The sequence below is a fragment of the Sceloporus occidentalis genome, unplaced genomic scaffold (genome assembly GCF_023333645.1).
Source record: "Sceloporus occidentalis isolate IW3139 unplaced genomic scaffold, rSceOcc1.0.p SCAF_31, whole genome shotgun sequence".
Classification (NCBI taxonomy): domain Eukaryota; kingdom Metazoa; phylum Chordata; class Lepidosauria; order Squamata; family Phrynosomatidae; genus Sceloporus; species Sceloporus occidentalis.
Genome location: NW_028317011.1, coordinates 5,567,430 through 5,594,641, shown reverse-complemented (window position 1 = coordinate 5,594,641; position 27,212 = coordinate 5,567,430). Strand labels below are relative to the sequence as shown.

Here is a 27,212-nt window from a genome sequence, read left to right as displayed (position 1 = left end):
GCAGTGGTAAAATAACTGAATAATGAGTCATTTTTCTTTTTAATGTCCATATTTCATTTAAAGGAAAACTAGAGTGGAAAAGTTGTGTTCTCACTTGATAAAAGATTTATTTTGCAGCCCAAGTTCAAATGCTCTATACAAATGTTTAAATGCTGTGAAACATATTAGGCTATTACTTCAAGTTGGTCTTATGCTAATCTACACGTTTATCTGCACATACCTGGTGTCTTTGTATAAATCATGTTATTTTGTGGGGCTTTCATTTCAAACTAACTTGTTGTATTGCTTTGTGTAGGGTCGTAAAGATAAGTTTTAATCTCTGTGACAAGACTAATTCTTTCTACGGAATATACAAACATTAAGGTTAATGTCAAAGTTAAAGATGTTCCGTAAAGCTGAATCAAGAGTTTATAATATATATACGGAAGTTAGAAGAAATAAAGCACATTTATAAGCACATTCTGCTGTCTGTACACTAATTATTAGGCTTGAGATAATGGACTAAATGACAAATCTGAGCTCTTTGCTTTGCTCTTTGTTGGTTTAGTTTTTTCTCGTTTTTGGAGACTGAATTGATGAAATCGGCAGATTTTATTAAAATTAATGTCATGTTAGTTGAAATTTATTTTTATGTCTTTTAACTTTTACTTTACTGGAAGGGTTGTAGATAAGTGGAACATCCCCTTAGTATGTATGCTATTGGTGGAATTTAAAAATCCATGGTATAGGCATAAAGCTATCCTGAATCGAAGACGACACCAAGGACTGATTAAGGTTTGAGTCTTTGCATCAGGAAACTGGGCAGACTAGATGAGCCAAATGGTTTTTATCTGCCGTCAAATTCTGTGTTTCTGTGCTTCGTTTGTGGCTGCTGAACAACAAATCTGAGAGCCTAGAAAAGGGGGAGGCATCGTAGGAGGAGAGGGATAAAGAGATGTGTATCCCAATTATATAAGGTCCTTTCTGGAAAGGTACTCATTGACAGTACTGTAAACTCTTTTATGGAACATAGATTCTTCTGTGATGTTCTATAGTGTACTTCTCATGATCACTCTGTAGAATATAAAAAATTTCATTAATAATAATAATCTAGCTGTTAAGATTGCCACAAAGGGAAATAAACTACTGTGTGCAAATAAACAGCTTCAGATAGGCAGCTGACATATGTGAAATGTATGCAATTACTCCATTACAATGGAGAGCGTTAATAATCAGATCCTCCCTCAGAAGTGGACTATACATTGTGACATTTTTCAACTAACATGACATTAATCTCAAGGGTAAAAATGTCATGTTATTTAACAAAGGTCGCATAGTTCATCATGACATATATTGCATTTTTGAAAGACTTGCGTGTCTTTGAAAGCCTGTAAATAACTATGGTGAGTGGCATCAATACCGAAACCTGCTATTCACACAATATTCTCTCTTAAGTTCCTGAACAGCATCCACCATTTTTCATTTTGTTATTTACCTTTTAAACTAATGTCAATCATTACAGGACCTTACCAAATATATGATGTGTAACATCTGTTTAATACCGTATGTAGCATGAGCAATCTTTCAAATATGGTAAATATGGATTTTGGGTAAGTTATTTGAACCAGCAAAATACATTGTATGGCAGACGGGTCTGGTCGAGTACACTGGGAAAACGACCAGTGGATTGGTACATGGTAACCCTCCTCAGCAGAATATATTTTAAGGGGCAATCTAATCACCAAAGTCAATTTGGTGCTAGTTGAGTTAGTTATAGTTAGTTTATTACACAGGCTTTTCGCAAAGGAGTTTTATGCAGGCATTCTGTGATAATATTTTTTTTTTGGTCAAGCCTTCACTCCTTCACTACACAGTTGTCCAGAGTGGGTCTGGAGCAGAGAACTGCACTGTGTATGTGACAGGAAAATAACTTCCCGTGGTCTTGTAGAGTGGGGGTCCTCTCAGTGCAGCACGCTGCCTTATGACATCACTAGCGAAACAGGAAACCCTATTCAAATGAATGGGAATTATTTCTATTGGTTCCTACTGCCTGCTTTCACAGCCAAGGAGAGTGGGCATTGCTCAACAGCTGCAGAAGTTTAAACTTCATATAACTGTATTTTTTCAATTTGAAGCAATGCAAAATGTGCGTTTTTAAGTGCTTTGAAAGTACCTTTATATGCAATGATGTTTGGAGGATGTATTTTGGGCATCAGATCTTCCTGTTAAGTAATTTTGTGCACAGCCACCAGCTGGATACAATTCTACATTCGGTAAACCCATGATAATCCTTTATCCTAAAGGAATATATTTGTCTAGATTTGAATTCATTTCTAAGCAGAAATGAATTCCCTATATCTCCGAAGTTGAAGAAGGGTAAACTGCAAGGAAAACTATGCTAAATGACTTTATATTTCATAAATGGAAAAAGCAATGGCATAGAAATTAAGAGTTTTCAGTAAAAATGTAAAAAATTGTGACATCCCATGATTTCTAAAATACGACAAGCTGCTAATCAACCGATATTACATAATACACCCCAAGCACCTTTTTTAAAATTTAGGGAATAAATAGAATGCACCATGGGGACTTTTCAACACATACAAAATTAACTTCATTTTTATTTGCTTTCTACATTGGAATGTAGAAAAACATGTAAAACATAACATGTTATAAGTACTTACAAACTATCTTTGCTATTACATGACTACATGTGCCAGGTTTTTCACCGCTCCATTACTAAAGAAACTAAAGTTAACATCCTTATTAAAACAGGAATAAATGTATTTATTCCTTTTACACAACATGTTTAAAAGGCTTGGCGCACCCTCTGTGTCATTAGATCTCCTATTACTCCTCCGGCAGGAAGCTTTGGAGGACATAATGTGCCCAGTGCTTTTTTGGGGCCAATGAATGGGCTGGTAATTAACATTTAACTATCAAGCAATTTGAATTTTCAATAAACTCTAGAAATTAACTGTGTTGCCTATAAAGCTAAGCGTCTTACATCTACAATGTCCAGAATAGGTTTACGGTTAGTCTAATACTGCTTTGCCTGGAGGTTAGGTTATGCAAACTATGTAATTTGTTTTAATTTTTAAAACCATAAACCTCTATGAATTCTGGTAAAGGACCAATAGATGTTCATAACCCAATAACCTTTAACAAAACTGTGAATTTTACTCAGTTGTATCACCTCATAAAACTCCATGATTGCATTTTCTTTGGAAATTAAGTTTTTAATAGAATGAAACAGAGATTTGCTTCCTTTAAAAAAATATATATTAAGTTATCATAACATACTTTAAGAGAACCAAGTGTATAAGAAAGTCAGAAAACACTCCAAGTGTGTTAATGAAAAAAATAACTTTCATCCATACTTCATAAAATTTAACACAAACATCATTTTTTGAACTATTTAATCCATAAATACCTAAACCAGTTACTGATCTTTGAAATCTTAAAAATACTTTTTAAAGACACCTCACCATTAAAAGCCAGAACTAAAATCCGGCCTGTTTATACATAAATATTCTGACAGATTATCGAGGGATGTAATGAGATGAATGGTGGTGCAGAGGACAAAAGTGAACATGGTGATTCCTCAATTAAAACAACATAAGATAAATTAGAGATGACAACGTAATTAAATATAATTAAACTGGTTGTATTTCCACTTAAACTAATATTATATTTACAGTTAACGCTTTATTTTTTAGTGAAAGTGATGGTGTGGTACGTAGTGTACATCCTTAAAAGCCAAAAGGCAGTACCAAGACTATATAAGTACTAGTCATACTTACTGAGGTATTCTGACATTGCACACTGGAACTGTTGAACCTCAGGGCAGGAACCCGCTGCTCATTGCCCTGAATATTCAAAATACATTCATAGCCTTTCTGGCCAGACTGGGGTTGTGGCAGGTTCTTAGCTTTTAGTGTAATGGGCTTCACCACTTCTACAGGGATCATGATCTTCTCGGTCTGAAGAAGCTGGGGACATTCCTGCAAATGAGACAATATGTTATTTTGCAGTTAAAGAAAAGTAATAGTTATTATGCCAAGAATGGGAGAAAGACTTCTGAAAACTTTATTTGTAGGGTCGGTTGTTGTCAGTATGCTATTTTTTTCATTATTCCTGGAAAATTAATTAAACCCCCCCCCATCTTATTCTATCTATTCAGTAAATTGAATACTTACTAGAAACACATTATACCCAGCAATGATATTGGTAGCAATCAACCAACCACAGTTTATAAAATATTAACCAGTACCATTGACAGGATGAAACTAGGGTCCAAACTGCATGTAAATCATGAAAAGCCGAGAGGACCTGTAGAGTTCTGCACCTTTATAAAATGGTGGGTACACGTGGGCACTCATTAAAAGATGAATAATAAATATTTAGCTGTTTCCGTATTCCAAAATTACCATTATTTCCCCCCCCAGGTTTCTTCACATAGAATATTTTTTTCCCTTATTTTATTTTTATTTCATTAAAGAAATATATGGTATATCACACCCTGATATATCCATGCCAAAATGAATTGTGGCCATTTTTTGTGTAAAAAAATCATGGGTGTAAATCTCACAGTCTTTTTTATAATTATAATTACACCAATATATTTTAAACCTTATTTTATACCAACACATTTTTCAAAAATGTTAATAGCAAACACAGTTGTGATCATCCTGCAAACAGTAGCACATTAGTATTGCTATCACAAAAGCAACCAGGAGGCTACAAGTGAAGTAAATTCATTTAAATGTCAAGGGATACTCTTCTGAGCTGTGCTGGCCAATAAAGCTATGCATTAGCCTTATATATCTATCAGCTACCCGCATACCTTTTCAATTTAAATGTAATTCTCAACCTCACTACTTGTAAGTGCACGTTTTGTTCTGCCTTCTCCTAAACATTATTTAATTTGCCTGAAACAGAGCTCTTTGTTGATATGTTCTAACAGAAGAATGTGATATTGAACCAACCTGAACTTGTATCCTATGAGAGCAATTTAAAGGAAAGAAATAGAACACTGGAAGGAAGTCAGGTGATGGCCAGGCTCTCAGTCATGATTAGAGCTCAATATTCCTTGAGTAAAAGCCTTTTCTCCTACAAGGCTTTGGTCTCCCTTATTGATGGATCCTTTGAGCCTACTCTTTAAACTCAAGCAAAATAAAAAAGCTTCTTTTTTTGAAAATACATTGCAAACTAAACCAGTTTTCTGAAAGAGAAATTCAGGAACTAAAAAAGCGAACAATGATAGGTCTGTTGTTGAAACAACGTAATGGAAGGTTACATTAGGAAAGCTCTTGCTGCTAAGACATTATTGGTGATAGCCCACAGACTTAGAGACCAGACAATGTTTCAAGGAGCTCTATTAATAAATATAATCTTTTATTTTTTTAAATGTAGGAAAACGTGAAAGATCAACAAACATTGCTTCTAAAATGGTTGTTGAACAATCCGTATTATTTTATAGTCACCTTCATTTTCAGCTCTGAAACACAGAAATATTTAAATTGCAAAATAAAACTGATTTGAGAAATTTGCCCACAAATCTTTCTGGAACAATGAATAGACTAATACACGACTTCTTCTGTAAGTATTATTGAATTTTTATGAAGAACCAAGTGGCCTTGAATCTACACACAGAATAATCTAGCAGTATTGTATATAAATCTAGATTCAAGTGGTGAATTTCTAAAAATAAAACTATATTCATTAGCGTAAAAAAACACCATATGGAAAGTGGCTTGTGTGACTAATATGCTGTTTGTAAAAAGAATATATTTAGGCCTGCATTGGGGATGTCTATTATGGACCTTTTGATGTCTGGGGACATCAAAGAAGAGTGAACTATGTATGGTACATTACAATAATCTACTCACATCAGATGTTGGGGATTAAGTATGCGAACACAATGCTAATTGAACACAGTGCTAATTGATGTATTTTGTTTACTATTTTATTTTGTGTTAAAAAGAACCTCATAAATCCATAGCGCTATTACAGCTATCAAGTGATCATTCTTGGTTTGACCCATGCACAACATAGACATTTTTGCCCTCTGATCTAAACGCTTATAGAAGATTATCATAGAATCTTTACAAAGTAGTGTCACCATTTAGTAGGTCAATCGGTTCATAAACATTTTCAAGAGCTCTGAAGTCCTTTCTCCAGATCATTACATAAAGGAATGTACACTCTGTCTTTTGCTTTGAATACAAAAAGGTCTGAAGTTCAGTTACGCAATTTGATGGAGATAATCCATAAAGTAAGGGTCAGTTAAAAATACATTTTCGTTATGTTTCTAACACCTGATTAACCTAATGTATGCCTAATTAAATGTTATGGGTAATTCCTTCAGATAAATTATTGTATAACAAATTAGTGGTCCTGCCCATTCTACCCTTAGAGATGTAGGGATATGAGTCAGTCCTGACTTCAAATACTAATAGTAATTATAATATGGTATCATATTCGCTGCCCTGCTTATTATATCCGCTGAAGTTTAATTTATCTTTGATGTACTAGAAAAATAATAGATAATTATTATTTTTTGTTCTAATTTACAAAATGCCTTCAAGGGATTGTGATGCATGCTTGCCTGTTTTTCTACCTTTATCTACTGGCACACCTTCAACCCATTAAAATCACATAGCCTAGAGTAAGCAATCACATTATCTGGTATTATTTGCAATTAGAGAGGCATTGATTACACTTGCTTGTTTGCTGAGTGTCAGCATCTGCTATAATGTCTTCTTCATCTGTTTCATAACATGGCCCTCTTCATTTATATAATTCTTTCAGCTATTTTATTGATTTAACTGATCTTGCAACCTAAAATTCAAACACAGGACTACTATTAAACTTCTGTTCTATAAGAGCTGTACTTGATCTTTACCCTTTTCTTATGATGATGGTAGTCTTATATCTACCTACACATGCTTACATTCCTAAATTCATTATCTCTAACGCTTGTTCTCAAAGGATGTTTTCTTTACCAACCGCCATTACAAAACAAAGTAAACCATGTTTCGTGTGGGCACACAAACCAAAATGATTACCCCAATAATCCACCCACAAGGAGCTTTGGTCAGTATACCATTTCACTGTTACAACCAGGTACCCATATGTAAGTTGTCGTCCTCCAAACAATGACTGTTTTGGACTATGCAAAGTATCTAATGTATGCCTTAAAAAAATGTTTCACTGTGTGCTGCCTTTGAGTTAATTCCAATCTCAATTAGAATATTAACTATTGGAATTAATGAATGGAGTACCCCATTGTCTAAATTATTATTATCCTATATTGAATGTATTGGAAATTAAATAAAAACTAATGCATCCTGTTTGAACTAGAAAAAATATTTCTAACAGCTACATGTGTTGCTGTTGATAACATAAAAGATCTACCCAAACTATCGGGAGTGCGTCCATTATGCCTCTCCATATTTCTATATACATACACATACATTATTACACGATTAATCCTTGGTACCATAAAAGCGCATACAAGAAAAGGTATCAGAGATGTTATTAAGTTGTAGAGCAGAACAGGTCAATGTAATACAGGCAGAATTCCAAGGCTCATAAATTTTAGGCCATATCCTTTTCCCTCCCTTGTGAAATTTACATAACCGTTACAAGCAATCAAAGTACTATGACATGCAACTAGCCAACAAATTCAGAATGCACCATATATTTTATCTCTGTTTCCAAACTTTACAATGCCATTATATTGATATATATTGCACACAAATCTCATGGTTTAGATACAGCAAAGCTATGACTAGAAGCTCCAGCCATAGAAAATCTCTGGGATTTATGACAAGTGTGATATTCTGGAGAGATGAAGGCACAATAATTGAATGGTAGTATATCCACCATCTGATCTACAGCTCTACAATGCCTGCCATGTGAAATGCTTTGTAACTGTAGCAGCAGAAGCCAGCAACCTGTGGCTCTCCAGCTGTTAAAGAACTACAACTCCCATAGCAAAAGGCTGTTACAAAAGCTATGTTGTAAAATACAGGATAGGAAAAAAATACAGTAGGTTTACACTTTGCAATAAATGGAGATAGGAACTTTGAGCTGACAATTCATATTAACAGGTTGTGCTGCAATGAAACATTGTTGTAGTGTTTTCTGGGGACATAAGACCTGTTCCACGTGGAGTTTTATTGTACCAAGAAGACCGATCTTGTAGATATGGATTAGGGCTGGTATGGAACATCAGCATAGGCAGTAGGGCTTCTTAACAGATGTCTCTTACATTCTACCCCAATGTATATAGGAAGAGAGGTGTGTTGTGGGGCATGTATGAGAACTAAGATTCATGACATATGTTATTCATATTCAAAACAATATTTTATTTCTAAGTTTTATTTCTAGGTAAAACCTAACAAATGTAAAATTCTCTATGTAAAGTTATACACAAAAAGGGGTGTATTTACTAAAAGGAAAGATGGCAGAGTTTGTAGCAGAGTTGTGGCTTTAACTCCCTCACTTCACTGTTCATTACCAAGGGCCAAAACTGCCAAGATTGTATGGGTGAGGAGACCATGTCTAATGAATAATTCAATATGTAAGAAGACTTTGGATGAATCTTGCTGATTTAAACACACTTTATGCAGTGCTGCAGGAGAAGCTTACTGACAATGTTTCGTAATGCAGAAACACAACTTTCCTGCCACCTCTTTTGACAACTGTCCCTATAGTGAATAATCCCCACATATACCTGGGACAATTTTTTTTAGTTCATTAGTATACATATTTTCTTGAGTTGATTTTCTGTTGTAAAAAAGCTGCAGTCATTAACTTATAGCATCCTTTTCAATGGAAACAGTTTTTGTTTTCAGCATCAACACACTAGCTTCACAAGTCTTCTTGATAGGATTCCTTTTATGTTCTTCAGTGTTTCCTTTAAGGTTTCTATTATTTTGTGCAATATAATATACCAGGTTCCACTTTTAAAAGTTAAATATATGAGGACACCTTCGATAAATCCTCTTGCTGTGCTTTCTTATTTTAGCTTTAATGTTTTCTATTATACTTTGTGACAGGCTTATTCTATCCACAGGTCTGCATCTTTGTTCTACATCACACTTTGATTCCTTTTCCTTTCAATATGGATTAGCCATTTAATGGCTTCAAATGTATCATTTGTTAGCATCATCAATTGAGCGATGCTGTGTCTAAGATGAAAATAAAAGAACTTTTTTCTTTTATTTATTTCAATAAAACCCTTGAGATACATTTAAACATCCTCTGACAGCACTAGCCCCCCACCCCCATGGCCCAACAGAAAAAGCAGCACGAGTGTTGTACGTCTCAGTGGGTTGTACAGAAACTAATCGCAGCTGCTTGTCTGCAGTCATACCTTACAGTGAGATACAGTTTTTAATCAGCCTCTTGCTAGCCTGTATGAGACTCTACAGGGCCATGTTATGGATGTACTTCTGCCAACAGCCCTTCACCCGCATTGATACTAAGACAAAGTGCAAACCAAACTGCATAAACTGAAAAACCATATGTTGAACTTCAGCATGAATGTCAACATAGATAGATGGGTAAAAGTAACTAAGAAATCATACAATCATACTGTCAATTGGTCAATTTTATTGTCTGATATAATATCTGTTATTAAGGACCAAACAAAGGCTACAGATTCTTATTATAATTCATTTAGGAACAGGCTGGTAACTTTCAGTTCAGGGTAAACCCTTTGAAAGTAGTAACATGGAAGTCTATATCCATTTAGTATCAAAATGAACCAGTGATGAAATGATACAGAGTAAGGTGCATTCTGAGTTGCCCCTTGTGGCCACATGTAAAACTGCAAGAAAAATATTGTGATAGGCTCTTAATTCATAGGAGAACCGTTGCCTGCACAATTTTTAGCAGAACTAAATCCATTAGCTCAAACTACTTATGCTTAATAATGTTGGAAGTATTTGGTTTAAAGGTTCATCACATGGAAGAGGACATATATAGATCAGTATCACACATCCAGTATGATTGTAAGCTCATTTGAGCAGGGCCCTCCTCAGCTGTTTTTGTAAGTCAAATTGTTATTTTATATACTACTTGTCTTGTCATGTCATGTCTATGTATTGTACAGCACTACTGAATAAGATGGTGTTATATAAAAAGTAAATATAAAATATAATTTACAGTGCTCAAAAAAAATGACTGCATGTCCACATAAAAATGCATAATAAATATCCACTGTAATGTGTGTATGTTGTTTCATTGTTTGTGTATCATTCACACATCATTTCTACCCAACAGATTTAAATATAGGGAGATTAAATTAAGTACTGATACAAGAATATCCAGAGTCACAAGCACATGCTACTCTTTCATTGTATCATTTTAATGTACCTTAAGTTGTAACAAGTTCCTAATTATCTATATATTTTTTTTACTTCTGTAACAAAGCAGGATGTTGCACGCTTGCACAAAACAATAATTAGCCTTTGTGTACCCTTTTTACAACAGACAGGTGCCAGTATCAGCAAGCAAGTAATGAACAATAAATAAATACGTCTAATATTGGCAAACAGTTGTGTCCCAGAGTTCCCTAGTGGATATTTGTGCCACAACGAGACACAATACATTTTTAGAATGTGATATCCGTGACAGATGTCCCCTGGCAGGGAAATAACCTACCAGGTCACCGCAGGGTTACCTTGTCCGCAGCGAGATAACATGATTTCTCAAGGGAAGGTGTCTGATATTTACCTGTACATGTTTAATCTAGTTTAAAGGGAGATATTTTGTTTCCATTGCCATATCCCTTTACTTATTGATTCAGTGATGTATTAAAGTATTTGGTTTCCAAAGGCCAGGCACTCGTGAAGCCAACAAAGGCTACAATTTCACATAAAGAGAGAGATATAAGGGGGTTAAAAAGCCCACGCATGGCAATTAGGCTTGTTTAACAAATGTAAGGGGTTTAAAAGACCAGACACCGATATTGTTATTTAAGCAAAACTATTATGCATGCATGCATGCATGTGCATTGGCCCAATGCATTCTCTTTTATCATGCTAGATCATGTAAGGGAAAAGGAAAGTGATTGCAGAGTTCAGAGGCAAAGCAAAGATTGGTTTACCCACAAGGGCTGTCATGTAAAAAATATATGGCTGTTAATGTAAATTTGGTGGATAAACAATATCATACAACTGCCGAAAGTTAAGAAAAAGAGCTTTATATTGTTACATAGATCGAGCCGGTTTCACATATCAAAGTACTGAATGGGTTATTTTCCCTGAAAGATTGGAGTTAAGTCTCCATGGCACTGGGAAAAATATTCTGTATTTAAGACATAGTAAAACACCAAATATTTTACAGTTTCTCTGTACAGTTTCTCTTAAACCCGAGGGGTAAAAGCATGTTTTGCAGTTACTACACCAGATGTAATAAATACAGCTCTCATTAACACTGGTAAGAATAGCTTGTATAAAGAAAAATCCTGCATCTGTGCTGTAAAAGACCAACCTCTATTTTATGATCAGTGACGGTTTTATGTTTGAAATCCAACAGAGAATAAAAGGTATTTTATTATCGCCTTAACACTAATACTGTCAAAAGTGTGCGCATGTGATTGCTTTGCAAACTGTTCATAACCCAGTAGCAAAAAAGGAGTTAATGTATAAGAGGTATGCTGCATTAACAATTTCCTACCCTTCAGGTAGTGAAAAGACTGTTACTGCCGTTTCTCAACTTTATCCATACAGTAAGTTGTTGTTTTTTTGCCAAGCACATGGAATCCATTTCTTGTTTCTATTTCTTTTTCTATATGGTCATACACAGGGTGTCTTAGATGTATTGTAAGAGTGCTATAGTATCTGCTAGTGCTCTTTACATAAAACATACTGCAATATTCACACAGATGCAGAACCAAACTGAGAGTGTAGATGCCACAAGTCAGATGTCTGAATGGGGCAGCTGAGATAGCTTTGCCAGTAGACCATTTAAAGTAGTATACATTTTGAATATTTAATTCATCTGGATCTAGCATCTCTTACTACAGAGACATAGACCTCGCATATAAAAAACCTCACATATGAAAGGGTAGTTCACACAGCACCAATGGGTTGTTAATTGCCAATTTATTCATTTATTACCACACATGGAAGGCCCTTGGACGTGTTTAGGTGCCAAGTCCCCATGTTGTGCAGTACCGAGGAAACTCACATTGTGATGGTTGTAGAGACACGTTTTTTCAAAGGGTTTGCCTGTCTAGATCTATTACCTCTTAGATTTTTCATGCGAAGGAATTAGCATGTGCACATTCTGCTCTATACAACAAAAGTACGGTAATGCACAGCCCTGCAAGGTCCACAAGGAAATTGTATACAGTTTAACCGCTGCCATGTATAGGGAAATTGCAAACACTGCCACACGGAGCATATTTAACATCATCACACAATACCTACGTATAATAAAAATGGTAGGAAATGCTGGTAGAAAACAAAAGAAGCAAAAAAAGGTTCCAGCAAAGCACCTCCCTCCCTCTGTCTCATAGTTGATAATAATGAAGCTGCAAACCTGACCCAACAGTGGGACCCATTATCCCATTGAGGCTGGATGGAAGGCAATGAAATGTTACCATGGCAACTTCTTCAGGTGACAAAACTAAAAGCTTCAAAGAAAGAATTAAAGAGAGAGAGAGAAAGAGAAAAAAACCACGCAGCTCACAAATGCTCCTCTACCCCACCTTATCTTTTCTTGTGCTGCAGAGTTTATGACAGTAATAATAGTATCCTCTGAGAATTATTGTAAGCAAGCACACTACACAACAGAGCTGTTATCTCATAGATAATAGGCCCTTGCAATATTGCTTACTCATTATTATAGCTCAACACATGTGGAGTTTTAGGGACATTTTCAATAATATAAACAGGTGGGTATTGCAGTAGGAATGCAAAAGCAAAAACATATTAGCCTGACATTTACTTTTCTTTTTTAATGTCAATAACACAGGCACTGTGGTGGCAGGACTTGTGAATCCCACATGACATTTTCCTAGTGGTGACAGGATTCAGGCTTCTGACGTAACCTGTCACTGGAGTTGATAAACTGGTGGCTTTCCACCAGTCAATTCAGTTCACCCATAAAGGCCATTTACTTTTCCAAGACCTTTTCAAAGCCCAATTTATCATGCACAGTGGACAGAAATGTGCCAATAAACAGATTAGCAAAAGAAATCCACTACACCTGAAGCAGACGTGATATTATCAATTTGATATTTAAGATGCAAACTTTTATTTGTTCATAGTGAAGGAGATAGGATAAAATGGACAAGTGAAAATGTTCTGTTGAAAAAGGGATATCAAGTAATATTTTATTATTATTCCACTCAGTCAGATTCTGTAACAATCGCCTCTGGTGTGCCTAAAGCATGGTTTATCAACAAAGAACCTACAGACTCCATTGTAAAGAAAACAAACCTAATTTGTCTTGGACCTCCATTTTGTAAAGATCCCAACTGAAGCCTTTTCGAAACACAATTTGTTTAACAAGCTCTAGTTCATGCACTCACATGCATGAGAATCAGGGCTAGCATAGTCAAGGTCATTGCTTGTTTCCTCTATATCTATCTTTATAGGTGGTCATGCGTGCTGAATTAATTAAGGGCATTTAATTAGCAGCACGTGTCTGCTACTTAGCATCTTAAATTATTACACAGGGTAATAAGGCACAGTGTAAGGCAATCACTACACAGTGTTATATGTTGTTCATATAAGGTTGTAGTTACCTAATTGTTAGACCTGCTAAGGAACAGATGATTGTTATATATTAATATGTAAAATCATAGAATTCAAAGAGGGTGTTCTTTCTTTTTTTTACTCAACTGTATATATAGGTACTGTGTTTTTAACTTCACCGCTACGAGGTTCTAGTTAGGAAGAAGGTGGGCCCGTTAGCAACTGTTTACTGCAAATATTAGGCAGAAGAGAGTTACACCTTAAATTGATTATTATGTGAACTATTCTAGATAATAATATAATATAAATATAATATGACTGAAAACCAAATCAAGGAAAGGCTGTTAGTCAGCCTTGGAGTGGCACAGGAAAACAAAAAGCGACATACCTTGTATTGTAGTGTATTTCATTTTGCTGTATATGCGCATCTAATTGGACAGTTATACATAAACTACAGATTATTTTCTATTCAATCTGTCAAACATACACATTATTCACTGAATATTTACCTCAGGCATCTTGACTCTTCCTTCTTGAAAGGAGCACGTTAGAGGGTCATGTGTGCACATATGCCGATATTTACACCAATGACATTGATACGGACTTTCCACACAGGACAGACACCTGTAGAAAGAAAATATGTCATTTTATCTTACATTGGTCATATTTGAACTAAAAAAATATGCATTAACAAAAATCTGAAACCAATTATAATGAAATATGTAGTCTTATATGTTGTATTATTACAATTTCTCAAAATTAAACCATGTAAATGCAACTCAAAAATCATTCCTCTTCTAAATCGTATTTGTTTCCCCTTTTTAAATATAAGACTCCTTCAACAAATATATTTTACTCTTGTTGTATTATTTCCTTCTTTATCCCGAATATTAACAATGTTTACTTTAAATGTATATAATGATTGTTTTCTGTTACTTAATAGTAATATCAGAAACACAGTTGTTACATATATTTTGTTCTACACCACAATCTGTCTTTTAAAAATGTGATCTTATCACATGACATTATCACATGGCAAACTTATTAACAGGTTCTGTTAATATAGTAGGTCATCATAATTCCATGAGTATTCTGTAGACTAGTAAAGAAACTTAGAGGTGAGTGTAATTGACCTGCTTGCCTAAGTTTATTAATATTAGCATGTCTTTGGGAAAGTGTGAAATCCAGTATCAAAAGGAGAATTTTATAAGACCTATTAGAAACAGTTTTACTTTTAAGTTATGTTTAATGTAATTGGGTTTGCATTATCTTGTGCAGCTACAAAAGGCTGGTGGCTAGTTGGCCAAATGAGCATAAATTATAAATAAAAGCCCTGCTTTAAATTACAAGGGAATCTATGTTTGACTAAAAAAAAACTAAACAAACTATAATATAGTTAAGTTAGTTTAGTAATTGCGTTAGCAAACAAAATACTCTTACTACAAGAGAACACAAGTCAATATTTTTCTGTGTTTATTGATTTTTAGGGGAATTAATTGGTTAAGCATAACATTTAACTTTTAATAGCATAAATCTTAATATTTAACATGTTTACCACCGATACAGGTTTTTACGCTTACAATTTTAGGCTGCCTGCAAATGATCTTTATGTTTAAAACCTGTATCATTTGGGGCACAAGGCTAACAGTCTGTGCTACTGAAGCTGTTTTAAAGTATCCCTGTATCTTTAGTACTGCACCCTGCAAGGAAATTTATGGAAATATACAAGTCATTTTCTTAAGCAGTGAAAGGGGGAGGTATTCCTTCTATAAAACAAGTTCAACAGAATGTTGTGGCAAAGAAATACTTGTTATTCAAATTGATAACAAGCACTCACTCTGATAAATCAAATTAAAAATGTATGCTGTATCATATTGTGTCAAGTCATAACATAGACTGCCATGAATATTTAATTTTTTTTATCTTTATTTCTGCCGGAGAACATAGAAGCCTCGACGTAGAAATGTTTATAATGAAATTATGTCAGTGAAAGTACAACATCGGCTAAGAATGTTAAATGGAACAGTATGAAGTGTACTCATTACAATGCAAGTCTGCATATGTGTTCTTTCTTAAACGATGGACATCTGAGAAATAATAACATAAGAGATGTTTTTGTAGATGGAAATTATGCTTTAGAGCAGAACATTCTTCGCTAAGCTTAGTTAATTATTTCTTATTCTTTGTTCTTTAACTCACAATCTGCCAAACACATTGGATACATTGGAATTGGATTAATTGGAGGAATTGGATAAACCTGTATTTTTAGAGATGCACAAACTGGAATATGTATATTATTATTTATTTCTGCAGACAATCAAAACACACATAACATTAATAAGACTTTATCTATAAGCATAGCATAACATTTATGTATGCAGAATAAGTGTAGTGCTTAGGTTCTTAAAATCTGGATGCTCAATCAAGTTCATGGTACCTACAATATGCATACCTGTTGGGATGCTAATACAAGTCCCTTTTTTCTAGAAGTTCAGAACGTACTTTAAAATATGTATGCAAAGGGTAAGGGAACATATTACTATTAATATTACTATTAATTTATATCAATTAGCACATTTATTGGCCCGTGCACACTCTTTTAGAATTATCTGAGTTAACAGCCCAAAATGAGCAAACATACATACAGGCCTTTAAATCTACAAAAATCACTATTAATGCTTAGATTTTAAACAGGAATTTACTCTTCAATATAATACTTACGAGTTATGAACACTGCAGTTGTAGAAAACAAAATTAGTACTAGCAAACGTCATCCCAGTTTCTTTGGATTTAAGTTGAAGTTGGACAACATGATGATCACCTGAAAAGAGTGGAAATGCTAAGTTTAGTTCAGTAGTTCAGTCAAGTAAAATTAGCAAGTTTATGACTCACTCATTTGTAGATATCCAAAAGTGTTAAAATTATAGACGCAACAAGTCCTGAAACTTTTCTCATTAAAGAAAAAGCTATTTGACCTTTTAGCATAGACAGGTAAACACATATACATAAACTTTACAAACACAACTATTGATCAATGGAGGAATATGTATAATTGCTACCTCCAAGTCAACTGGTATTTTTTTTTTCTTGTTTTACGAAATGTGATTGGTTCAACTTGATGGACATAGGTCTTCTTTTCTACTCACGTACGTTACATTGTTACTTTAGACCAAAGTGGTGTAGTATTACGCAATCACTGATTGGAAATATATAGTAGCCTATGGACAGTGATAAGTATTATAAGGCTTATAATAGACTTGAGTTGTCCAGTTATACAAATGCAACCCTTAACTTCCTAAGCTCGGTTTCTGATATACTTTGTACACATATTTCCCAATATTGTTTTTATATGAAAAATAGCTCCTGCTGCATTAAGTTAAAATCCAATGCTTGCCAACTTTCTGTCATTATCAAGCGCTGACCCTGCTTTGAGATCTCCTCCTGGGAGCTGTCTTTGGACTCTTTCGAAAGATATCTTAACAAAACATTGAGGGCAGCCAAGTGTAAGACTTTGCAATGATGAATATATATTCACACCAGAGACCACAGAGAAACTTTGCTATTAAATAAATTATCTACCACATCTAAAATATTTTATTTGTGAAACACAAAAAAACGGCCGTATCTTACTACTTTTATAATCATTTTTGGCATCGATCGGAAAACAAGCTTATAGGAAGATGCAATATGTAGCTGTAAGAAATGTATTATTTTGGGGGAAAACCGTTCATATATGTATGTTGGTTAACTGTAGGTTAAGGAAAAACATTCCTATTGCATATGCCATGTCTTTTTTTTTGTGTGCTACAGTGTCATCTTCCATTATTGTTTCAATAATGTTGACAAGCCTGTGGGGCACTTGCCACCTAGGCCAGCCATCCCCTACACCTTCAAACCAAGACCCCATACCCTTCTCCCTCCAATACCATTAACTAGAAGCTGGCCCAATGCTCTTATAGCACTCTTAATTTTATTCAGTTGGCAGGCAGGCGGCCACATGCAGTCTAGTGTGCATTTTAAAGTTTGCTTCCCAGGTGACAATCTGGCAGTACTTCTTAAATGTGTTAAAGTAATGATAGCCTGGGCATTGCCTGGTTTTGTGACAGCAGTAAATTATATTACAAACAATAGTTTACATGCATGGTAGGAAGCCTTGGTGGAATCCAATTTATTTTTTTAAAATGCTACATCAGATAGCACTACTACATTTATCAAAGATGTTACAAAACCACAGCATAACTGAAACAAATTTGAATCTTATTTCTTATTTGTTACTAGGAATTATGTAAAAGTTTGGTCATTCATTGGAGAACTTTTTTGCAGTTTTGCATTTTTTTTTAACAAACAGAACATCATTTGCATGTTAATAAGGCAAAATTTAGGAGACTCTCCAAAATAAAATAAAAACAACACAAACAGTTCTCCATTAAAGAAAAAGCTATTTGACCTTTTAGCATAGACAGGTAAACACATATACATAAACTTTACAAACACAACTATTGATCAATGGAGGAATATGTATAATTGCTACCTCCAAGTCAACTGGTATTTTTTTTTTCCTTGTTTTACGAAATGTGATTGGTTCAACTTGATGGACATAGGTCTTCTTTTCTACTCACGTACGTTACATTGTTACTTTAGACCAAAGTGGTGTAGTATTACGCAATCACTGATTGGAAACAAATTTGAATTTTATTTCTTATTTGTTACTAGGAATTATGTAAAAGTTTTGTCATTCATTGGAGAACTTTTTTGCAGTTTTGCATTTTTTTTTGACAAACAGAACATCATTTGCATGTTAATAAGGCAAAATTTAGGAGACTCTCCAAAATAAAATAAAAACAACACAAACAGTTCTCCAAAACTAAAATGGTTAAAAATGCTAATAGAAATATTTAACGTTTTCACAATAAAGCAAGATTTCATTGGGAAATAGATTTGTAAACCGTAAAATAATTATGTGCCCCCTCTCTGCAAATAAATACTGGTCCTTTAATTATTTACAATTCATTGTTCAAATTTCTTGCTGAAGGCGACTTTTAGAGTTAATTAATTACAATAAGTTTATAAATGCCCCATGATTAAATGCAATCTTTTGACCTGTCTTACCCTACACCTCAATTATTTTCTGTCCCTTGCAAAAGATTCATTAATCAATCATTTCAAATTGACCTTGACAATTAATCTACCCAGAAGAAGTTTGCTGTATAAATTTACCTGTCACAATAACTGCACCTCTGTCCATCTGCCACTTGTTTTGACAGCCTTGTTAAGTGACTTTCATTTAATGGCTTAATTGAGAGAATGCAAAGATGGTGAAGGAAGGCGGCGTACTGTATATTGTATGTGGGAAGAGGTGTACATCAGAAGACACTAGTCATAAAAGTTATAAAATCTTCTACTGGTCTGTACCAGTACTACTGCTCTGCTGGTGCCTATACTGTCAGCACTCAACCCAGAGAAAACAAGTGGCAAGACATGATCAGCAGTAGGTAAGTTAACGCTTACAGTTACGGGAATTTAAACTTATAGACATAAAGCTATCCTACATATGAGAGAAAAACAAGGACTAATCAAGGTTTAAGTCACAAATATAATATACGCCTGTGTGTGTAATCTCATGCACTTCAACCAAGCCTGGTTTGTTCATCTCCGACATGTAAATACAGTTACTTTTACACACATTCAAATAAAGTCAACATTTTCCCTTTATCTAAACTTCCATAACAAATACTTCCATAACAATTACTTTCATTAATATGTTTTCATCATATTCTTGAAATATAATTCCCTAATATCTATTTGACTTTATTTCAACTGAGTCATATACAGAGATGAGACCCAGAGGGAAAATAATATAGGATTCTACTGTGTAAACTTTGAATCTAACCTCAATTAAACCTGAATGTATCTTAAAGGCTTAAGAACCTTTCAAGACATTTTTCTGCTCTATGTTTCCTTGCACAGTGTGAGGTCAATATATTTATTTCCTTTGCTATTATTTCTAGAAACTGACCTTTCTCTTGTTCTTAATATTTTATATCAGTGTTGCTGTTTTTTCTTGCATTCGCTATACGTAAGCTTCTCCTTTATATTCCTTGCAGATACTGGAATCAGAGGACTCAGGAGATCTATATGAAAGTGTATTAACCCATGTATGCCATATTTATATCTATTAAGTAGTACACATGTGTAAATGATCACACCATAAATGCATTATAGTAGGTAGTCTGTGACCATAGATCATTGTATAAATGTACTCAGTGATGTGTTCAAAGGAAGGCAGTGGATGAGATGTTGGCTCATCCAAGCTGCAGGGTAGCTTCTCAACTATCTCTATGTGCCCGCTACACATCACTTTTTTATATAGGTATTTAAATAAGCCAAAAAATAAAAAGAAGACAAAAACAATCCATGTTCTTTTAACAGAACTTACATAAATGCGTTTCAAAAGAAATTGTGGTACTATCTTACCATTCTCTGTGATAATTCTGGGCACTTCTTTTTCAGCAGGTGAGATGCATGTGATCTGGTTGCCTACCACTAAGCCATCTGTCTCTGAAAGATCTTCAAATGTACAGTTGACACCAGCAGATAATTCTGGCACGTTGTAAGCTTCCAGAACCAACTGCAAACCACAAATACAAGAATATTAATATAAAGCTCTGTTTCTATTAAGCAGGGTAGGATTTATAGAGGAGGGTAATTTGTTCCCAATGGCTGGTCTGATTTGAGGCGGCTTCAAGGAGCCTTTTTGTGTGTTTTACACATTTTGCCACCTGGGTATCTAGCATAACAAGGCAGCACACTTGATCCTTTCCCTGCTCCATTTATAGGCTTTTCCATGTGACCTGTCTTTGAAAATGAACCCTGCTTTATTGCAGTGCCACTTTCAGCAATCATTTTGTGATTCCATTAACATTGTGAAATACTGTGACCTCTACAAGTCTTGTATTGTATATTTAAGGTAGTATCTTCTTTTTGAAAGGCAATACCAGTTTCTACCTTGCGGAAAAAAGAGTAACTTCACACAGAGGCCTAAGACAATCAAGTTTGTATAATTGTTTAGCGCTGGATGTATTTCTAACAATCTATTATAATTGAGCTTTGAGTTTGCTACCAGCATAAATACATCCATTTCATCCATCAGTGTACATTTCCATACAATAGAATTGCCAATTCTTAGGATTAACTCAGCAATCATTCAAAAAGTCATATCAGCTGTGTGAATACTGGCATTATTTCACTCTGTATCGGAACTGATAGACCCTGCGGGGCGCTCCTACTATCTTAACTTAACTTTCTTAGTAACTTAGGAGCTGCGGCATTCAAATATCTAGAATAACTCTCTCTTTTCAAAACTCTTACCACATTTCATGTTTAAAATAAAGCAAAAATGTTAATGGAAAAATACGCGTTTTATGAAATAGTTAAGCAAATCTAGCGATGGCTGGACACAAAATAGTTCAATTCTACCAAGACCGCACCTTGCCTTACAGTGGAATGTGAATAAAGACGGAGGGAAAGCTAAAAGATAATTAACATTTCTGACAGAGTTTCTGGTTAAGCATTGAGATTGTTCAATATTGTTCAATACTGCATGTATATTTTTTTACAGAAAGAACAAGTATAATAATAGTATTTGCTACAACTAATGTTTCACGCAGTGTGGATACAATTGGGCCGTTCAAACCAAGAAAAGATGAAACGTTCAAAGAAATTGACGATTTCAAGGATGAGTACATTATGCTGAAATAGTATTGTTATTCCTCGCTGCTGTGAGCAGAAGATCCATTTTAAATAGATCTTGCAAATCTTTAAAATAATTCTGCTGCAAATAATTACCTCAGAAGACTGCAATCAGGTGCATTTTTGCAAAAGAAAATCAATTACTCTTTTTTTTCTTAAAACTGTACGGTCTTCAAAAAAACAATGGTCCATTTTTACTAAGCAGTTTTATTATCTATACTTTACTAGATGTGTTCTATCTTGGAAGTATGTTTAATGCCAGAGCTATGGTTCCTTAATAAGGGTAAAGAGTGATCTTTTTTGTTTGCTCTAACTGTGGAACTTACAAAACAGCTAACTTAAAAGTGTTGTCTTTACAACTTTTATCATAATTAGTAAGTTTATAAAAGCTATTGTAGCTTACTCTTTATTGTTTGTCGATACAACTATTTTGGATAATTTAGTTTCAAAATGAACCCCACATTGGTCTCAAAGTGGCACAAATAGTATTACCAAACCTATTTACCATCCAGATGTGATCCCACCCTTACAAACCCTTTCTGGGTTTGACTCTGGTTTTCTGGGTCACTTTCCTCTATCTTTGGGCTGGGGAGCAGCATTTGGCCATGGCCGTTATCCCTCTTACTCCCTGCCTATTTAAGACTAACAGGGGCTAGCCATTCCCATATGTGTGGCTACCCCTACATAGGTAGCCCTGCTAAGCCACTTTCCCAGCAGAGAGAGCGCTCCAGGTAGCCTATCCTGGAAAGTTCCCAGATATGCTCAAATATTTGTTAGCTTACCACTATGTAAAGGTACCCCACTTGAATTTTTGCGGCACCCCACAATTTCAATTTCTATGCTTAGTTGCCTTAATATTTTAATCTTTTTTGAATAGTGACAACTGAGTCATCAGTCAAATATTATAAAAAGTTTAACTCTGGCATTTCAGTATTTATGGCTATATCCATTATTCAAACTGGAAAACATTGTACGTTTAATAGAAATGTACCTGTTAAATGCAAAAAGCGAAACTGTCCATAAATGGGCAAAGCACAAATCTGAGTCAAAATGTGTTATTTTCCTCTTTTTTTATAAGCTTAAAACACAGATCCTAATCTCTGTTTTATATGTATCTATAGAACTGTTGGAGACATTGATTAGACGTATCATAGACAATAGACATATTTAAAATAAAGAACTATGAAACAAACGGTTACAAGCATTACCATTGGCAAAGGCAAATTTGTATGAATTACTTCCATTTGTTATGACATTTGTGGAAAGGTGCCCAATGTGACTAGACTTGCTGATGATTTAATTTGTTTCTGGGCTTCAAAGCTAAATTAACATTTTTAAGAACTATTTCTTCACATAAAAGCTCATTATAAAAAGAGTACCTTTCTTTAGCTTCTGAGAATTGCAGTATTTAACAAGGACTAACTAAAGTTGCATCCACCTGATAAGTGAGCACCAAAAATAATAACATTCTTTTGTGTTGGCTATTATGCACACGTTTTCTACTTCATGGGCATTTCTAAGCACTTGTCTCTGGAGCTCTTAAGTGTCAGCAGTGTCACACTTTAGAAAGCACCCTTCGTGTAGCGTGCTTGTGAAGTTTCCAAGTGAACTCAGCTGCTAACCAGTATCATTTTTAGTAAACCTCAGATGATAGATTAATAAAACTGTTTTTGGTTTCTGACCAGTGTTATTATATTAAAAATGTACCTAGGCCAACTCAAAATTAACTAGGATTTTATTTGGTAGATATATTTATATACATTATCATTATTAGTGTTTTATATAGCGCCATCATATTCTGTAATGACTTAAAGAAACAAGAGGTAAGGAGGGCCCTGCTCATAGAAGCTTACAATCTAGAAGGAGTTTGGGTATTTTATACACAGGAGTAAAAGTGGCACTTTTAGGAATGGACCAGCCACACTAATATAAGTATTGTCCAAAGGAAGATGGGGGAAGGGCGCATGTTTGCAGGCATCCCTAAAGAAGTGAGTCTTAAGGGATTTTTGAGGGACCAAAGGCAGGGGGAAAGACGGATAGGCTGGGGAGGGGATCCCAGAGTATAGGGGCAGTCCTTCAGAAATCTTGCAAGCATGCATGAGAACTAGAAATCTTAGCATAGGACAGATGGGTATCATTGGATGAACAGAGAGACCAGGTAGGAGTGTATTTAGAGATGAGTGAGGAGATGTTAGTAGTGGAACCACTAAGAAGTGCTTTGAAAGTCAGGATTTTGAAAATAATCAGTGAAGAGACTGGGGGGAGAGGTATTTGTAAAACAAAGGGCAAGGAAGATAAGTCTGGCAGCAGCACTTGTGAAGGGACTAGTTGGGTATGAAGGAGACCAGCTATGATAGTTACAATAGTCATATTAAATGTTATTCTGTTCATATAAGCTGGTTCCGTGCCTACTCAGGAGGCTCAACAAAAAAGGTAGGTACACCTGTAATGTAATAAAACATAATCAACCTACAGACAGTGTGTGTAGCACAACAAGAGTTTCTTACCAGAACGTTGTACTGTGAAACAGAAATGTTGTTTGGGTTGACAACTAATCGTACACACTGCTTCATCTCAGATGCAAATCTTCGCGGTTCATGGGAACGTTCACATCTTTCTTTCCTTGTACACCTGCAACAAGGAGAATATGCATTTTATATCCAATGATTATGCATAATCACGCTGTACCAATTAATGTGATTAGAAACTGCTATTCTATGCACCAAAACTAAATCAGCCATACACATTGTGTATATAGAAGCTGCTACTGAATCACTGTCACCGAAGGAATGTGGTATTATAAGTAAATCAATGCAAAATTAACCATACCAATGCTAGAGGAGCAGGAGAGTACCATCATGTTTTCCTACCAGCCAGCAGCAAGTCCAGTTAAGCTACTCCACGCCAGGGGGCACAGCATGGCGGATCATATTGGGGGACTCTGAGTCCAAAGGTTTTAACTCCAATCATTACGTTAGGTTAGCTAACTCCCTTGTGTGATACATTATTAGCATCTGGGGCTCCTTTTTGAAGTTGTTGCTTGCTGTAATAATTTGTGAATACAGGTGGTTGAAGTAATAATATTTTGTCATCATCTTTTACACATAGACCAAGATTTTGTTTTTCATTATTGGAAAGTCACTACAGGTAGAGTAAGATAAAACTTACTACTTTAAAGCATCTCAGGCATCTAACATAAGAGATTGAAAGTGTTGAGGGATGTAGAGTTTTAAATATGAAATTAGATGTTATAAATATGTATCATATATTACTGGTAATTCTCTGAGGCACTGCATCTACTGCATTGGGTTAAGTGTATAAAACTCTTGCAAACCGAGGCAGATGCAGATAGTGCAGCAGGGGAGCTATTAGCCGTGAAAACAAAACCTGTCTCATCAGATCTTTCAAAGAGCGAAGGGAACCTGGCATAGCTCAGACACCCACTGAAATTCTACCAATCAGATATGATTTAATTAGTTGAAAGTCAGAGGAATACATTATTGGGATATGCCTTCTCAAATGCAAAACTCATTAAGAATCCCAGGTCAATTAATCTATGCTAATGGAATATTTTCTTTATTTTAAGATATTGCTTGAAGAAATAGAAATTAATTTCTAAGACAGTTTCACTTTTAAAGACTTATTACAGCGTGAGGGTGAGGGTGGAGCTGTGCTTTCCATGCTTTTCCTTTGCAAGTCTGTTACCTTATTAATCGAAGAGAGTTTATTTAATATGTTTGGTATTCAAAATACAATTAACAGAAGTGATATTTACTGGAATAACATGAAACATTCATAGGGAATGAGGAATTATTATTTATCCTGTTGAGCTTATCTATTGAAGATCGAATCACAGATGTTTAGTTTGCCCAAGGACCACAAACCTCTTTTGGCTATTTAACTATTATCCCTAAATCCTAGCATTCGGACTGCTAATATGCAATGCAACATCAATGCAAACACTTTTCTTTGCAATGAAGACTGACACTGGCAAGTAACTTGGGAAGGCAAACCATAAAGCCCCGAGGAAGGACAGCTTGTGATCTACACATGTTCTTAAGGAGAATAGTGCAACTGCTTTTTTTCCATCAATATCACACGTATGCCTACAGGGCAGCATAAAAAAATACAGTTATCCTGTATGCTAATAGTTTTCTTACCCATCTATTATGTTGCATGACTTTAGGAACCTCTATGCTGAACACTAAGTACAAATGTTTTCTCTTGCTACTAACTGCACAAATATAAAGAAGGCAATGATTATTCTTACTAATACAGATAGCTCTGCTTCCAGTCATTCTTATCATTATGTACAGTAAATCATTGACCAAAAAGAAACAGCTCTGCTATTATCCATAATTGTCAGCTTCTATGTAAGAACTTATTTGTGATGATTAGAACTTTGTGTTCATTTTCCAAAGTGCACTTTATGTTGCAAAACACTTGGCTCTGGATTCTAAAAAGTAACATACTGTGTTTAAATGCCACACATAATGAATGTGCCTTTAGAGCACTGCTGTAAAAGTTAACCTTTTTCCTTGCATGAATGTTATACCTGGTCACCAGAGGGGGCGCTGATACATCATCTATAGCAACTCTTAACTTGGTCTAAGCCCTGAACTGTGTACTTAGCTCACATCTGTCCTGGAATCATGAAGAATGTGATGGCTTAGATCTTTGTAAACTTCTCTCAATAGGAATAGTGTAGTGTTGCAGCTAGGGAATAAAGCATGGTAGGAGATCCATGGTTCATATGTGCTTTCTTTCAACCATTGTGTTACAGTGAAAGGCATTCTGCTCGCAACAAAGTCCATGGAAATGCAGGAGGTAGACTTTAAATTGGCAGGTCATTCCGAGTCATCCAGTTCCATTGTCTGCTTGTAAAGATTGTAAAAGGCCCCACATATAGACTAATTCCCCAGTAGAATTAAGATACATTTGTTTTTAAGTCAGCTGTAGCACCTGAGCGGAGAAAATATCGTACATTTATTTCCAAGTTTAAAACAATATCCATTTTAATTAAATAAACACAATTCTCAAACTGTAAAATTTGACAACGCATCTCACATCTGCAAAAAGTAGTTTGACATTTTTGTTTTATTTCATTTTCAACGCATAGGCCATTTTGCCAATATACTTGCAATTCGGGTTTTACCCATAGGTCTCATAATGTACTATGTGTTGACAAATTTTCATTCATGCTGAAGTCCAAACAATAAAAGCCTTTGAAAATGCCTGTTTTTGGATTTAAAAAATATTAAGTAAACTAATGTAGACAGGGTGTATTTTCACTTTTTAATATAACAAAAAATGTTATGTGTTAACTAATCTGTGGTGTATTATAGTATCCAGTAATTTTTATAGTGCTGTGAAAAAGTATTTTCCCACTTTCCTATTTTTGGTTATTTGTCACATATAAATGTTTCAGATTATCCATTTTTTTTATATAATACAAAGACAACGTGAGTAAATACACAACACAGCTTTATTTATTGAAGGTAAAGAGTTTATTAAAATCTATATCACTCATGTGAAATAATAATCCCCCACTAAACCTAATAACTAGTTCCATCAAATGTTTGCAATAACTGCCAATGAGTCTTTTACATCTCTGTGGAGGACTTTTGGCCCATTCTTCTTGGCAGAATTGTTTTAATTCAGCCACATGGGAGGGTTTTTCCAGCATGAACCATATGACTGCATTTTATAAAAAAAATAAAAAAAAACAAGTTCTCATTTTTCTGATTATCAATAACTAGGGCA

The 27,212-nt window shown here is 34.9% G+C and overlaps 1 protein-coding gene across 1 annotated transcript in view; it reads right to left on the bottom strand.

Annotated features, from left to right (window-relative positions):
- The window catches only part of LOC149298764 (plexin-A4-like), a 286,899-nt gene that overhangs the window by 65,408 nt on the left and 194,279 nt on the right, over positions 1–27,212 (bottom strand). Inside the window, exons 5-9 of the mRNA XM_089487082.1 lie at positions 23,957–24,080; positions 20,175–20,328; positions 16,422–16,521; positions 14,210–14,324; positions 3,783–3,983 (exon numbers count right to left, since the gene is read on the bottom strand). Of these exons, the coding sequence (XP_089343208.1) occupies positions 3,783–3,983; positions 14,210–14,324; positions 16,422–16,521; positions 20,175–20,328; positions 23,957–24,080 (694 nt within the window). The remainder of the gene's footprint in view (positions 1–3,782; positions 3,984–14,209; positions 14,325–16,421; positions 16,522–20,174; positions 20,329–23,956; positions 24,081–27,212) is intronic.